Source organism: Lissotriton helveticus, chromosome 8 (assembly GCF_964261635.1).
Source record: "Lissotriton helveticus chromosome 8, aLisHel1.1, whole genome shotgun sequence".
Taxonomy (NCBI): Eukaryota; Metazoa; Chordata; class Amphibia; order Caudata; family Salamandridae; genus Lissotriton; species Lissotriton helveticus.
In genome coordinates this window covers 841,218,166-841,234,028 of record NC_136069.1, presented here as the reverse complement: position 1 = coordinate 841,234,028, position 15,863 = coordinate 841,218,166, and the positions used below count along the sequence as shown (strand labels likewise).

At 44.7% G+C, this 15,863-nt stretch overlaps 1 protein-coding gene across 1 annotated transcript in view; it reads right to left on the bottom strand.

Annotated features, from left to right (window-relative positions):
* LOC144772946 (adhesion G-protein coupled receptor G2-like) overlaps positions 1–15,863 on the bottom strand; it is a 1,412,864-nt gene that overhangs the window by 136,394 nt on the left and 1,260,607 nt on the right. Inside the window, exon 34 of the mRNA XM_078657647.1 lies at positions 3,283–3,566. Coding sequence (XP_078513773.1) covers positions 3,283–3,566 — 284 coding nt within the window. The remainder of the gene's footprint in view (positions 1–3,282; positions 3,567–15,863) is intronic.

Below are 15,863 nucleotides of genomic sequence, written 5' to 3'. Positions count from 1 at the left end.
TACTGGAAGTGATTATCATGGAATGAACATTTGAAATTAAAGAAGATCTACGCACTCTTGAACATTACCATTCTTTTGCTTAGGCTAAAGACTGTTTTGTTAAGTATACATTTTTGGGACCTTCTGTCCTTAAAAATTCTGGGAACGTTGGTGGCTGTTTCCTCTTTATCCTTGAGAGCATATAAGCTTAGTTTGGGAACAATACTTATTACTGTGGTTATGCATAGAAGTTGACCCAGCCACGCTTGCATTTAGAAAAAAATACATTTGTAGGAACCTGGCCATTCTTGGGTCCACCTCTGGAGTTAATGCCACCTTGCATGTTTATTTGGATACACGACTGACGACCTGTGGTTGAAATGGCGCTCTCATAACGCCATCAAGACTACACGTGCAAAGGATTGTTAGTACAACGATAAAAAAGGACGGTAAAGTGGAGAGTACACATTGAAGGTAGAGGGAACTACTTCCAAGAAGGAGCTTAAAATCTTCAGTTTGTTTAACAAAGAAAAGGAAACAAGCATTGGAAACAAACAATAAACACGTGTGAGGATACGGAGTACACACGAACCACAGAAGAAAAGCATACTACAAGAGTGAGCCACTTTGATGAACATAAGATTACACCGTGGTCCAGCCCTGATGATAATCCCCTAATGTAGAGGGGGATTGGAAACGCATCGGCTTTTCCACATTGGGCTACGAGGGACTCACATTGATTGGGACTCTAGTGAGGGTGCAATAACACAAAATATACCCTGAGAGAGAACCGGAAAAATAATTATTTCCCCATAGCAAGTCTGTCATTGCGCTCTGGAAAACATAGAAATGAAAATAGTCTTAGTGCAGGCAGGCAGTTTACAGTATTGACTGGTGTAATTAAAAAAATCACAAAAAAGTTGATGCAGTGATATGGTTTTAATGTCTTTTGTTATTTGCTCATGTAAATATTTTTTGTTATGTCATCAGAAAATTATGCAATGAAGAATGAACTGGTGTAATCCTTTAATGCATCAGGTATAAATAATTGTTATTTAAAGGTGATTTGAATAAGGTACAATTGCTAAAGTAAGGTACAATGACTAAATGTATTGTATTTTCAATCTGCTGACTAAATAAGCAGAATATTGAATCGGTGGCCAGGTAATTTCCATTTGATAGCAGGTTGATACGTCCTACCGGGCCCCCATAATGGACGTGACCCCTATGGTGTAAAACCTTGCCCAGTAAGGTGGGGTGGGGACATTCTGCCCTGAGGCAGGCTCTCACCTCCTTTTAAGGGGGCTTAGGAGGTGGCTTTCCACAAAAGAAGACACTTTGGGGGAGGGGGCTCACTCTGCAGACCGGGGATGCACTAAGACTTCAGGGACTAACGTGACCGAGAGTTCCTCCAAGCCTTTGGGCGTATCTGAGGAGGGCGACCCTATGGGATGCCAGGGTCTAGAGGGGCCTGCCTTGTCTGCAGATTACCCCAAGGAATCCTCTTCTGCTTCGTTTAGACTGGGTCCACTGGGGCCTCAGGGATGATCGCCTGACACCCTACCACTGTTCTGGCCAAGAATGCCCTCTTCAGATGTTCGAAAGCCCCCACGTCCAGGTTTGAGGCCCCTTTCCGCTTCTGGGCGCGCTTTGGTTGCTCAGCTTGGCAAGAGTAAGCAAACTGCATAATGCAGCACTCGTAAGGGCCCAAGGTTGCTGCCACAGCCTGGTGGATGGACGCATCCACCGCATCACAAAACTCATCTTCAAGCGGGAGGACCTGCAGAGACTCCTCCTCTGTATAATCCTCCTCCATGACGATAACTGTGATCACCTAGCAATTGGCTGTCACAGGACCAAAAGTGGCAACTGGTAGCACAGGAATAGGGCAATATGCGTGCCTAACTCTGGATAGCTGCCCTGTGTGCACCTTCCGCACTCCCAAGGGGTTACTGCGGCTCAAAAGGTTTAATCCAGCCTAAGGCTGACTCCAGGTGTGACTAAGTCACAGGCTTTTTGGCTCCACTTGGAGCGAGGTGGAAGGAGCCCTTTCGCTAGCAGGGGCGACTCACCCTTTATCACTCCGGGTGTCAGACTACACTTGGGCCACCCCCAAACCGCCTCCTCCCTTTGCGGGAACTCACACCAACAATGCGTTAAAAATTAAAGTAATTACAGACCCGCAAGCGGGCGTAATGAGGCAGTGGTAATTCCTTTACAGACCCGCGACTTGCGGGCGTCTCGGCTTCCAGGCAGTGCAGCAGACAAATGGCGTTGCGCGCCATGTCTCTCTCTCATTGATCCCGTCTGATAGTACGGCGCTGGACAACGAGACACGGACATGCGCCCTCTATGACTCAGAGGAGTACACCGCACTGCCAGCAACGAGAGGGGCCACCAGCGGAGCCCACGAAAGCACTCCTGCGGCCCGAAAGCTAATTACAAGCAGAACGATCGCAATGCGCTGCAGAGTGAAAGCATCAATAAATAAACTTTGGCTCACATAATCCCATGTAAGCAATGCTTAAGAAATAATCCGCTCTAAGGCAATTCTTAACCATTCAGTAAATTCTTAGTTCCCTGAATTAAACTAAGGGAGAGAAAAAAGCACTTATCTGCTGGATAGCAGGAAAAGAAAGAGGGAGTCTCACAGAAAGCACACATCCTGATGGACCATGGGAGCTGCCTATTGGTCGACTGTGGATGACCTATTGTGCATGCATTATAGGAATGTTAGTTTTTCCTATGGTTAATGTTGAAGCTGATGGACAGGAAATAAAAGAAAGTACAGCATAATCCTCGCCTCCGGCCCTGACAGCCGCCGGCCGTGGAGGGAGATACGGTGGGGCAGGGAAGCGGGGAGGGGGAGGGGCAGGGTGAAGGGACCTAAAAACCGGCATATGGATAATTGCAGGTAAGTACACAATTTAATTATTAAAACGAAATTCGTAGCGCGCACTGCATCGCAAAATGCGATGCTGTGCGCGCTACGAAATTGGGGTAGGCAACACATTACATTTAGACACAAAAATCCACATCACCTTAAATCCAGACGCACCAACTTGAACATTGCAAAGCAATATTGAACAAGCTTTGAACAGTTATTACATTCACTGATTTGTTTCAGTAATTTATAACATATGCTCAAGGCTGGTCAATTATCCATTGTTAATGATTAATTATCTGGTCAATTGTGATAGAGTTGAAAAAAGTGGTTAGTCAGAGCGACTTGAGATGTTGTTCAACATAGATAACTTTCTCTCCTATGAAGTATACATGCTTACAATAAGAAAGAAACATTACCTTGCAAGGTGTTAAAAATACAGAAAAGGTACATAAAAGGAAGATTGACTGGGCCCCAGGCAAAAAATGCAAATCCCCAGGTGATTCCCAAAAGGAAAGTGAGGCCGGCCACACTCCTGAGGTCCTGAAAAGTGGCTCTTCTCTGGTTCCCAAGTTGCTTTTTCTTTTTGATTCGGCACAGTTGTATAAGGACCACGATGAACATGCCCACGTTCAGCAAAAACATCAAGCAAAAGTATCCCACCACGGTAATGTAGAACGCAACATCACTGTTGATCCAGCAACTGAAAAGCAACATTAAAACCAGATTTTTGTTAGAAATGCAACAGAGGACAGCCAATTGCATGCATACAACAGTTAACGTTGTTTCCAGAAATATTTAAAGCATATCGACTGGGGGCCCATTTCTCATACCTGTTTGCACACCTACATTGAAATTAGATTTCCCAATGACCGAATTTATGAGTGTAAATCCCCTTTATATATTCACAAAACATGAATGTACACTTGGAAATATATTTACTCATATGTTAAATGACACCACGTCTGTGTAATTTTAACAGTGAGCAGATCTCATATGTGAGGACTTGGCGCTGCAAGGCGAGGTTGCCTTGATGAGGTGACGAATACTCACAATCATAGGAATTAGTAGGTATTCAGAAATATTTGCACAGAGCAGTGCCTTTGTGGAAATATATAGGGATGCGGAGGGAACACCATAAAAATCAGTGAGGTGTAGCAGAAGTGGCTTTCGTAACAAAGAAACATGCTCCCCATTGATGAAAAAAAGTTTAAAAGTGCATGTGCATTTTTGCTGAGCATTTACATATGTATACATGTATGCTTGCTACATTTATACCGTTGTTAATACCCACTTATGTATTTATGCATTCTTCTATATATGCATTTCACGGAAACCTAGTTGGGAAGCCACAGTTTGAGGTATATTATTGCAAATTTCTCAAAAGTTTTCAGATGACCAAATCAAGCACCCTGATGAATTCCCTACAGTTGTATGTGGATTTTCTTTTACTGCCGATGTTTCTAAATATGTTTAAGCAGTTTTTGAACAGCACACCTTCTAGATTCAGGGGTTTATTTGCAAGAGGCCTGTGCCACCGGAGCGTCACTTTTTGTTGACTCTCTGGGGAAGCATGCCTTACAATCATATCTATGAGGGGACACAAAGCCACTCTGTGTGGCTCTGCATGGCCTCATAGATATAGAGTAAGACTAGGTAGCGCAAATCGCTGTGGCACCATACTCCGAGTCAAGGAGGTGTCCCATTAGCGTTGGGGTGGGTGTTCTCATGCCACGCCCATGGATTTTGACGCTGCCCCAGATTCACAAAATCACGAAAACCTAGGGCAGCCTTCACAACCATATGCCTCCCCAGAGCAGGCGTAACAAGGAGAAATGTTTTGATTTCTCTTTGTTTTTACCTCTTTCGCCAAAATCTTACACCTCCCCAGAGCAGGTGTAACGAGGAGAAATTTTAATTTCTTCTCGTTTTTTCATCTTTCTGAATTCAGCAGCACACATAGAACAAGGAAAACTCCTCTCTGGAATGTTTTTATGCAGGAAGGTGCTTCTTCCTGCACAAAACAATCTTGCCTAAAATGCAGATTCCCTTCCAACATGGTGCAAGGGTGCCTGCTTTGGCTCAAAGCACGTAATTTTGCGCCAGCTGAAAGAGCAGGAATCCACTGTCTCTCGTAAATATGGTGCTTTCCTGGCCATTTAATTTGGGTATGGCAGCACAGCAAAAAGACTTGCGGCGCTGCTCTACAACAATTTTTTGGCCCTTAATATGTTGGATTGAGTAAACTGACCATCAAACAGGGGATTTATGGTCTGTGTTTCCAGCTGCACTTCAGGGATTTAAAACTCGGCAGCCTTATTAATCACAGAAGCAAGGGAACATGGTTATGTCACCTTTTTCTTCAGAAAATGGTACAGCTTGCTCATGGGGACAACAAGCATTTTGAAAGCATTGCCTATCTTAAAGGTATTTATGTAGCTAATAAAAGTCTGCTCTCCTACCAAATGCATGCTTTACAAGAGATCAATCCCTTCCTTAATAATGAAAAAGAATATGGTATAAGCTACCTTGTCATACTGTACAGCCTCTTCTTTCATCATCTGTTTGAAATGTTAAAAAAATTATATTGATTTTACTTTCATTGTTTTTAGATTAAACTCTTTGTATTGCAACAAGAAGCTCTGCGTAGAATATTCAGGGAAGGCACAAGAATTGTCTTTAATGTTACAGCCTTTGACTGATCGATGCCAAAAAGAAAGGGGATGATATCATTAGCGCGAAGTGCTTATCCTTTTTCGTAATTAGGCAAATCATGGCTTCTAAAAAAGAGCCGACCGTTGTATCAGAAGTAAGAAGATTCCGAATGAAGAAGATTAGAAAATTTAGAACACAATTAAACTGCAAATCCGTCTAATCGTGGAGCCTTGTCCTTTGGGAGTGTGGAAATGGCAGAACAAATCTCAGTACATGAAATATCTGTCTCAAGCAAGAAATACTCACCCTGATGGGGTTGTGAGTTTTGGAATAGAACTGAGAAAGGAGTCTAGAGAGTCTTGAGTAGAAAGAGTGTCTTCAGTGTATAGGTTGGAATAAAACTCTGAAAAACGAGTCATAATGTCCTGCCTGGTCTTAGTCTAATAGGTTACCGGAAGCATCATGAATTACTTCAATTTTGGATTTTTGTTTTTTATCTTTTAGGTAATTTGCTAACATTCTGCCCACCTTATTGGAGCCACCATAGCATTTAGCGTTAATTTTTTAAAAAGCATTATTTATTCAGATTCTGTTAAAACTAAGTTAGGCCTGAATGAGTTTGTCAAGAACATTTTTGTGAGACATGGAATAATCAAGATTCAATATACTTTATTTCGTCCGCTAGGGCCATGAAAGTGCAAATAAAATGAATACCGTACAAACATTATAAAACATAGAAAGATAAAAATACAATATAATTCATAATAAAAACTTTCCATGATGATGATATTTAAAAAGAACCAGTGCAGTATTACTTTAAAAAGCCATACTAACACTTCGAGGAACGCTGCCATTTCTGGGATCTGGGAGGGTTCCACACTTAATCTGGTCTCAGTGTATATACAACCAGGCTTACATACACAGGCCTTAATTGATCTTGACAATCTCCTCCTCGCCTTACCGGATGAGAGGTTATTGATTGGGGGCGATTTTAATTCCATTGTCTCTGACTCCCTGGACCACTGGCCCCAGAAGGATCTGCCGCCGTCCCACATGTGACTCCATAGTTTTTTGGGTGCGATGGGCCCCGTGGATGTTTGGAGATACCTGCAGCGTGGTGAGCTCCAATACACCTATTTGTATGGACCTCATCACAGAATGTCATTTACAGGGTTTTCGCCAATAATGTTACTCTCTCTCATAGACCATCAATTCAACCTGAAGGACCCATTCTCTCGCAGTTCAGCGAGGTCACGTGTCCGCAGGTGCTAAAAACTATATCCACCATCAAATCGGGATCGGCCCTCGACCCATGTCCCTTGAAGGTCCTGAGACCTATCATGGATGCAGTCTTACCCTCTATAACCAACATCTGCAACTCCATGTTTATCACTGGCACTTATCCCGAGACACTAAAGAAAACCCTAATAAAACCGTTGCTCAAAAAACCCACCCTTGACAAAGAAGAACTTAAAAGCTACCGCCCCATCGCCAGTCTCCCGCTATTAGCAAAAACAGTGGAAAAAATTATGAATGCCCAACTCTCCTCCTTCATCGAGGATAATAAATGCCTAGATGAATCCCAGTTTGGGTTCCGTCGCTTTCACGGAACCGAGACGGCCTTGGTCAAAGCGGCGGATGACATCAGATCTATCCGGGATGCGGGAGGCACCGCCGTCCTGATATTACTAGACCTGTCGGCGGCCTTTGACACGGTCGACCATACCACCTTGGTCGATCGTGTCGAAAGCATTGGCATTCAAGGTAACGCCAAAAATCTTCTTGCCTCCTTTCTGGCCAACAGGACCCAGGTCGTTACCGTGGGACCTTTTGAATCCTCCCCTCTGTCACTTCCGTGTGGAGTCCCCCAAGGCTCATCCCTTAGTCCGACACTATTTAACATTTATGTGTCGGACCTTGCCAACGTCATCAGGGCACACGGGATGAGCCTCACATCATACGCTGATGACACACAATTGGTCCTTGCCATCAAAAATGACGGGCTTCAGAAAGCTAACATGTTCAATCAAGGCATGTCGGCTATCGGAAATTGGATGTCACACAATTGTCTGAAGCTAAACTCCGACAAATCCGAGGTTGTAATTTTTGGCAATCTCTCTCCGGAGTGGTCCCCCCTTTGGTGGCCGTCATCCATGGGCCAGCCCCCAGTCCCGGTTGACAAAGTGAGGAACCTGGGAGTCATGTTCGACAACCGTCTGAACTTCCTTCCACATGCCAACCAGATATCCTCTTCAGCCTTTCATAAACTTAGGCTCATCAAAAAAATTCTGCCCTTTTTACCTGAAAACATGGCGAAAACGCTGGTAAGCTCCCTGGTGCTCTCCACCCTAGACTATTGTAATGCTTTGTTTCTAGGGGCCCAGGAGAGAGTGCTAACAAAAATGCAGTCTATACAGAACGCGGCCGCCAGGCTCCTAGGGCGAATCCCCAAATTCCATCCGGTCTCCCCCACCGTGAAACAACTCCATTGGCTTCCGGTGAGGAAGAGGATTAAGTTTAAAACCTTGTGCCTGGTATACAAGGCTTTACACAACGCTGCCCCAGCATTCTTCACCCAGAACCTTACTCCCTACTGTCCATCTAGAGCACTGCGCTCTTCCAGCTCCCTGGACCTGGTGATCCCCCGAACTAAATCTGTCAACTGGGGTGACAGAAGATTCCTTGTGGCTGCTCCAAAACTTTGGAACACACTGCCTCATTCGATCAAGACCAGCACGTCCCTCTGGTCTTTCCGAAAAAACCTCAAAACTTGGCTTTTTAATCAATGATCTGCCAGTCCCCTTGTTGGCCAAACATTGCAGTTACTTAGCGCCGAGATGCCCATGGGCCTTCGTTTCGCGCTTTACAAATGTTTAAAATAAATAAATAAATAAATAAATGTCACGCATAGACTATGTGCTAACACTCAAGCATCATCTTCACACTGTCAAAGACATACAACATTTGGCTAGGGGGATTTCTGACCACTCACCTGTTCAGTGTAGCTTAGAAGTGGGCGAACCCACTATCGGCTGGGTGGCGCCGATTAACTCTTGGTATCTCATGACCCTCCCCCATCAGAGATAAGGTCTTGAGCGAGTCGGATCTCTACTTTCAGGAAAACTCGGGATCGGTTAGCTCGTCCGTCGTACTCTGGAAGGCTTATAAGACTGTTATTCAGGGGTTGTGTAGGGCCTAGTTGCTGAGCAGCGTAGAGAGAGGGCAGCAAACATGGTGCGCTTGGAGGGAAAAATTCGGGATTTAGAGAATGCAGTTCGGATACAGGACTTAGAGGAAGTGCGTCAGAAGCTCCGTATTAAAATTAAGGAGTTCTCCGACCTAGCTACGGATGAGGCTAAGATACACCACAGGGCCACGCTCAGCAGGATCTACGACGGTGGCGATAAGGCAGGCAAGTTATTGACCTGGTTGGATCGCAGAGCTAGGGCCCAGCGTGTAGTGGTTGAAATTGCTACTGACTCACAATCCTGCATTAGTGCACCACAATACATCACAAACGCATTTGGCCGGTACTACCAATCACTCTATACTCCCCACACGACACACTCGCAGGAGGAGGCTTCCTCTCTCATATGCGATATTAAGATGCCAGTCCTCACCAAGGAGGAGTGCTCCAACTTTGATCTCGATATCAAAGTGGCTGGAGTTGAAAAAGCCATACACAATTTACGTGGCGGTAAAGCATCGGGCCCCAACGGGATCCCCATAGAATTATTTAAGATTACAGCAAACACGACTGCACCCTTTCTCACTGATATGTACCGGGAAGGCAGTAAGGAAGGTGTCCATCTCAAGGATCAAAGACTGGCCAACATCATTGTCATCCATAAAGCGGGCAAGCCCGCTAACCAGTGTTCGTCTTATAGGCCTATTTCATTGTTCAACTGTGAAGCCAAAATCCTCACGAAGGTCCTTGCCACTCGTTTACTCCGGGTTCTCACCCGCCTGGTGCACCCGGACCAGTCGGGGTTTATGCCGGCAAGGAATACCTCCCTCAACCTGCGCAGGCTCCACGGAGTACTATGCCAGGTGGATAAAATCATGGAGGATGCTGTTGTTGTATCCCTAGATGTGGCATCAGCATTTGACACCATCGAGTGGCCTTACATGTTCGCTGTGCTCCACAAACTGGGTTTCCGCCCTGAATTTATCAACTGGGTGCGACTTCTGTACTGTCAACCGCTTGCGCAAGTGGTCGTCAACAACAGAAAATTCCCCGTCTTTACTCTCGTCAGGGGCACAAGACAGGGTTGCCCCTTGTCGCCCCTCCTCTTAGCCTTGGCGCTGGAGCTTTTGGCGGCGTGGATCCGACAGGACTCCGCCATTAGGGGCCTAAATGGACACTAGGCTGGGAGGACCGCATATCGTTATATGCGGATGACATTTTGCTTTATTTAGCCTCCCCTGCAGTGTCTCTCAGTGTGGTCCTGGACATATTTCAAGTATTTGGAAGGTTCGCAGGATACACATTCAATTGGTCTAAATCAGTGCTCTATGTCCTCTATGGACAGCACCCTTTGCTTCCTTGGAGTTGGCAGTTACTGAGGCGGCTGAAGGCTTCAAATACCTGGGGATCTGGGTTTCTAAAGACTTATCTTGATTTCATGACAATAACCTTCTACTGCCGCTAATGCGTCCTAAATCTGATGTTTAACACTTAAAGTTGCTTCCGATGACTCACCTGGGACAAGTGGCCCTATTTAAGATGATGTCCATTCCCTGACTTTTATATGCACTACAGAATACTCCACTTCCAGTCGCCACTTCGTATTTCAGAGAACTTGACGCCACTGTTTGATATCTGCTGTGGGAGGGCAAAGCCCCCTGCATCGCTACACACAAACTTACATTAGGATGGTGTGACGTGGGCATTGGGCTGCTGGACATTAAGAGGTATTATTGGGCCTCGCAGCTCGCAGCAATCAACCAATGCAGTTACAGACCGCAAGATGACCCAGCCTTTCAGATCAACAGGTGGCTCCTCCTGGGGGGTAGTTTAGAGGGCACGTTATATACACGTTGAAGCCTGCCCTGTCTGGCCCGACCGGTCATGCCGTGCATGTCTGGAAAGAGGCGAATAGGAGCTTGGGCTGGGAGGGTAAACTCACACGAGTCACGCCACTTTGGCACTGTGAACAGTTGGGTCAGTTGTTTCGCTCCTAGGGTTTCAATAAATGGGACCTCATTGGTATCTCCAGGATGGGGGATCTCTGGAAATCAGGCGAAGTGATTCCCTTTTCCCTATTACAGCAGGATTATAAAATGGCTAAGTCCTCCCCTCCCGAGATAGGATCCTAGACAGCGACCTACCCGAAAAAGTCATATCTCTTATCTACAAAAAGCTTATTAATAACATGACAGATCCCCTGACCCGCTTGAGAAGTAAATGGGACCACGATGTTGCAAGCTTGAATGACGAGGAGTGGGAGGCAGCGGTGGCTTCCCCTTGGGAAGTGGCTATTTCCTCGCGGCTCTGACTGGTCCAACTAAAGATTCTCCACAGAACATACTTGTCAGGGCCCTTGCTGGTCCGTACGGATTATACCCAAGACAGTGGCAGTGTGTGACAATGTGGCCAAGAGGGCACCTTTATCCACGTTCTCTGGGAGTGTGCAGCGATTCAGATATATTGGGAAAGGGGGTCCGCAGGATGGAGGAGGCATTGGGGAAACAGATTCAGTGTACCATTAAACTGGCTTTGTTGAACATCTGGGACCCTACAGACCTGAACGCCAAAGAGGGAATATGGGTTACGCTGGGTCCCATGATTGCTAAACGGAATATTGCATGTTGTGGAGGGCTCAGTGCCCACCGAAGATTGGGGATTGGGCTAATGATAAGGACTGGTGCATGGTAACGGAAAAATCCATCTATGAATCCAGAGGGTGTCCAAAAAAATGGATGCACATATGGGGGCTATGGAATGTTTACGGGGGGGACTTTTGCGAACCACCGAGAGTCAGAGACGATATCGCTGCTGGGATTTGAATGTATATGACCAATGTATCAACCCTAAGTTACTGTATGTACACTTTGAGGACTTACTATTTGAATGATTACAGCTGGCAATCTGCTTACAGTTACCTTACAACTGTAACATGCTTTATTTCTTAATAAAGAGTTATAAAAAAAAAACACTTTGAGGAACCAACTACAATTAAAAGTGATATCAATTGGATTATGAAGATAAAACCTTTCGGCCTAATATCCACAAAGCCCCAAGAAACTTGACAACAGGGATAGCAGGAGATAAACTAGAGTCCGTCCTCAAAATATGGAGAGCAGCTAGATGACTGTGCTGGCCTCTTTGTCTACATACAGGGGCTAACCAGTGTCTGCAGGGTCTTGCGTATGCAGGACAAGCAAAAAGGACATGGGACATACTCTCGTCATAATAGAGCAGAGGGGGCAGGAGCAAATGGCCCTTGCAGACCAACGCTTTGTAAAAGCCCTCAATGGGAGAGTCCCCGCTTCACTTTGAAAATACAATTTTCTGTCACTTGGAACAATTACTTGATACCAATATGCCTTGTATCCTATCTGGTACTTAATATCCAGGAATTCTCTGGATGCTCTAGAAAGATCTGTTCTATGTAAAGCTTTGGCCTCTAATGCCATCCAATAGAACTTTTTCAAGACCAATTTTGATGGAAAACTAATATTGCCTGGATTCACCCAGAGCTAGGGAGCCCCAATGCTATATAATACACCTTGATGTGCAATAGTCAAGGGATTTTAACAGAATGGTCAGCAAAGATGATGTTCTGTAAGGACGTGGTATAGTGAACAAGTGCTGGCATGGACCATAGTCACCGGCAGTATTATAGGGGGCGAAGTCTAGCTTTATCATATATACTTCTGACACCCAAGTCTGATAAAAGGAGTACCAAAGGAGTGCTAGCAGGGAGAAGTGCCACTTTACGATAAAATTTGTTTTCAGTAGTAGTTAGCACATCTATATTTGCATGTTCCAATAGCGCGACCCAATAAAGAACTGACTCCAGGACCCTGGAGTCATATAGATGAAGAGCAGGCCTCGTAGGCTTAGTATAAGAGGCGTTATACTCCTTATGGACTGTCCCCGATAGTTGCTTAAGTTTTAAAACTGATTTTGTCAGGTGGGGCTTCCACAACATATTACTACTGAAAATAATACCCAAGTACGTAAAGCTGCGTACAATTTCTAAAGGTAACCCCAATTCTATTCCCTTTTTAAAAGTTTTATGTGGGTTAAATGTCATCAGCATAGTTTTGGTCATATTGATCTTAAGGCCCCTGTCCGTACAAAATTCCACAAAGGACGTCAGACGTTTCAGGAGGCCACTCATGGTCTTGGAGACCAAAAGAGTATCATCTGCAAATAGTAATGTTGGGACTTTAACTTGGGCCAGAGGGGGTGCATCAATGTAAAGTTTAGTCAGTATAGAAGCAATATCATTGCATGTAAGTTGCCCTTGTTAATTACAACAGTTTGCCAATAAAGCAATAGCAAACTGAAAAGCTTGGTCTATTGTAGACGTTTTAGATCAAAACCCTGCCTCGTAGGGACTGAGAATGGTCATGTCAGAGATCCAATGCTAGATCTTTTCGAGTGCACAACAGGTAAAGATTTTCTGTAACACATATCGATTAGGCTTATTGGTCTATAATTGGCAGTTATGGACCAGTCCCCCTTTTTATAGACTGTAATCACAGTTGCACCTTTCCATGATTCAGGACTAGCGCCCCCGCTGCTATAGCATTTGCAACAGTCAGGAAATAAGGAGCTCAAATTTCCTTGTCCGAGACAAAGACATTGGCTGGGACTCCATCAGGTCCTGCAGCAAGAAGAGATTTGACCACGTCTACAAGATCAAACATGGCTTCAGGGGGAAAGGGCAGACTGGAGGAAAAGCGGGATGGAGAACCGTTTTAGAGGTAATATTTGTAATTTTGGCATCATAAAGAGTGCCAAAATGCTCAAACCATGCAGAGGGAGCAACATTATTTGCCACATCGCATGCACCAGGGGAATCCCTGCGTGCCACTATCTCCCAAAATGATATAAAATCTCTTGCCACACAAGCTTCATGAAGGGTTGTCCATCTTTGATTGTCCTAACAATTCTTAGCTTTAGCCGCTGCTGCCTTGAGGGCCCTATGGGCTAAAGTTGGAGTGTACAGGTCTCTAGCTTTGATGGCCCTCAATAGCAAACTTTTAGAGTTACGACAATCAGTGTTGTACCAAAGGTTCTGGTTAGGAGGACCTCTACTAGGTAGTGTTGAAATAGTAAAATGTCTCATTATACTATTGAATAAGGCAGTCTGGCTTCAAATTAACATTTCACATGAATCAAGCTGCCCTCCCTCAATCATATTCATTGTTTCTCTGACATCAGCTGTCACAACAATAATTATATCAGGTCAATTAAATACTTGATTCCATTTTAAGTGGCGTTTATCTAGTGTTGGTCTGACATCCCTAATACAGATAGAAGGAATGGAATCAGAGGGAATAGTAGAATAAAAGTCCATCAGAGACAGCGATAAAGGGTTATGATCACTTTCACTCTTTTGTAACACGCACATGTCATTAACCCGGGGCTATAACTTTATGTCAATCAGTATATGATATATCTTGCTGGTGTGAAATATAAAAGTGTGGGCCACCAGCTGACCAGATTTGGTATGACCATTCATATCCCTAAGCCCATACTCACATGTTAATGCCTGGAGCTGTTTAGCAGTCTGGGTTCACCTGCTGATAGGGGAGATGGTCAACGGTGGAAGTGACCAAATCCTATCTTCATGGTTGGTCACTTGTGCCCCATGGATGTCAAGCAGTTCATAGGTAGAATTAAGTTCACCTGCTATTATGAAATATTGATTGCCAGAAAGTTGGTCAAGTAAACCATCCAATTGTTGAATTGTGGAAGCATGGGCCCTGCCTCTGGTCCCTTTTGCATAGATGTTAATAAGTGTGATATTAGGCTTTTTAGTTCTACTTAGTTGAATAGCCAAAATATCAGGGGACTCAAAAGGGACTTGTCGCATGACAGAATGTAAAGAGGTTCTCACACATATGGTAAGGCCTCCCGATGGTCTGCCCTGCTGATTAGACAAGAAAAGAAAAGTCTCATTTGTGTCAGCACGCCCCCTCCCACTGACTTGTTATATAGCCATTTATTTGATGTTATGTCATTGGTCATAAACTCCTCCTGCAACTCGCACAAGGGGTCAAAGCGGTACAGGGAAGAACATCAAGGTGTAAGTCAAGGGTAGGGTTAGCAATTGGAAGGACTGAAGAAGAGATAACCATGGGAGAAATAAGATATTAAGGAAGCTGTGTTTCCGTAAGATTTTCACAGCTCTGTTCCCTTGATCTTAAGAACATGCTGGCACTCTATGATGATTTTCAGTGGGGGGCGAAGGGTCAGAGTGTGAGACTCTGGCAGGGGACAGAGTGGAGTTTGGCACCAGTAGCTTCTCACATTCTACCAATAAAGTGTCAAACGTATCATGAACTGACCTTTTGGCTTTTCCAATTTTAGTTACCCCTGCTCCCCCTTATGTGGCCTTGGGTTTCACCATATTGGCCCAAGATAAAAGAAAAAGAAAATCAATAATCCAAATCTAATCCAGCATTCCAATGTTACCACTTCAGATTTAAAATACAAATGAATGTTGCAGCATCAACATACAGATTACATTTAATAACAGTACCTCTAAATACAAGGAATTAGAGGCATGGCCCAGCTCAGCTTCCTCCGGGCTCAGACGGGGCTGCCCTGGGCCCAGACTTTGTCCTAGCATTGCCCGGGCACACCCGTGCGTACATATCACGCTCTGCGAGAGCCCGCGGCACGCTTCCAAGCACTGTGGAAGTCGTGACCCCTCTGTCCTCCCTAACCAGGCGCTAGGGAGGCTGGTACTCCAAGTCCCTGGTTGTGGTGTTGGCAACAGTTTGTGGTCCGCTCCGCGAGTGGAGTAATAAGCATGTCCTAATTTCGTAATGTGTTGTAAGAGATTAGAAGATTTCTTAGCTGCAGCCTTTTTCTCATGGGAAACATAATTAATCATGTATACTCATGCAGAGGCTTTGAAATCCCCAACATGGCGAAACATGACCTTGGGAGTAATGTTAATGTGAAAAAAGTCAGTAATGAATCGCTCAAAGTCCGTAACAAACTGCTTATCCTGTAACAACCAGTTAATAAAATGCCATCTACTGGTATGTGTAGGGAAATAGGAGGGTTCAAGGTCTTGTAAAATCCCATAGGCAGCGGTCACGTTGGATACAGAGAAGGCTTTTGACCATGTAAACTGGGAATTCATGTTCAGAGTCC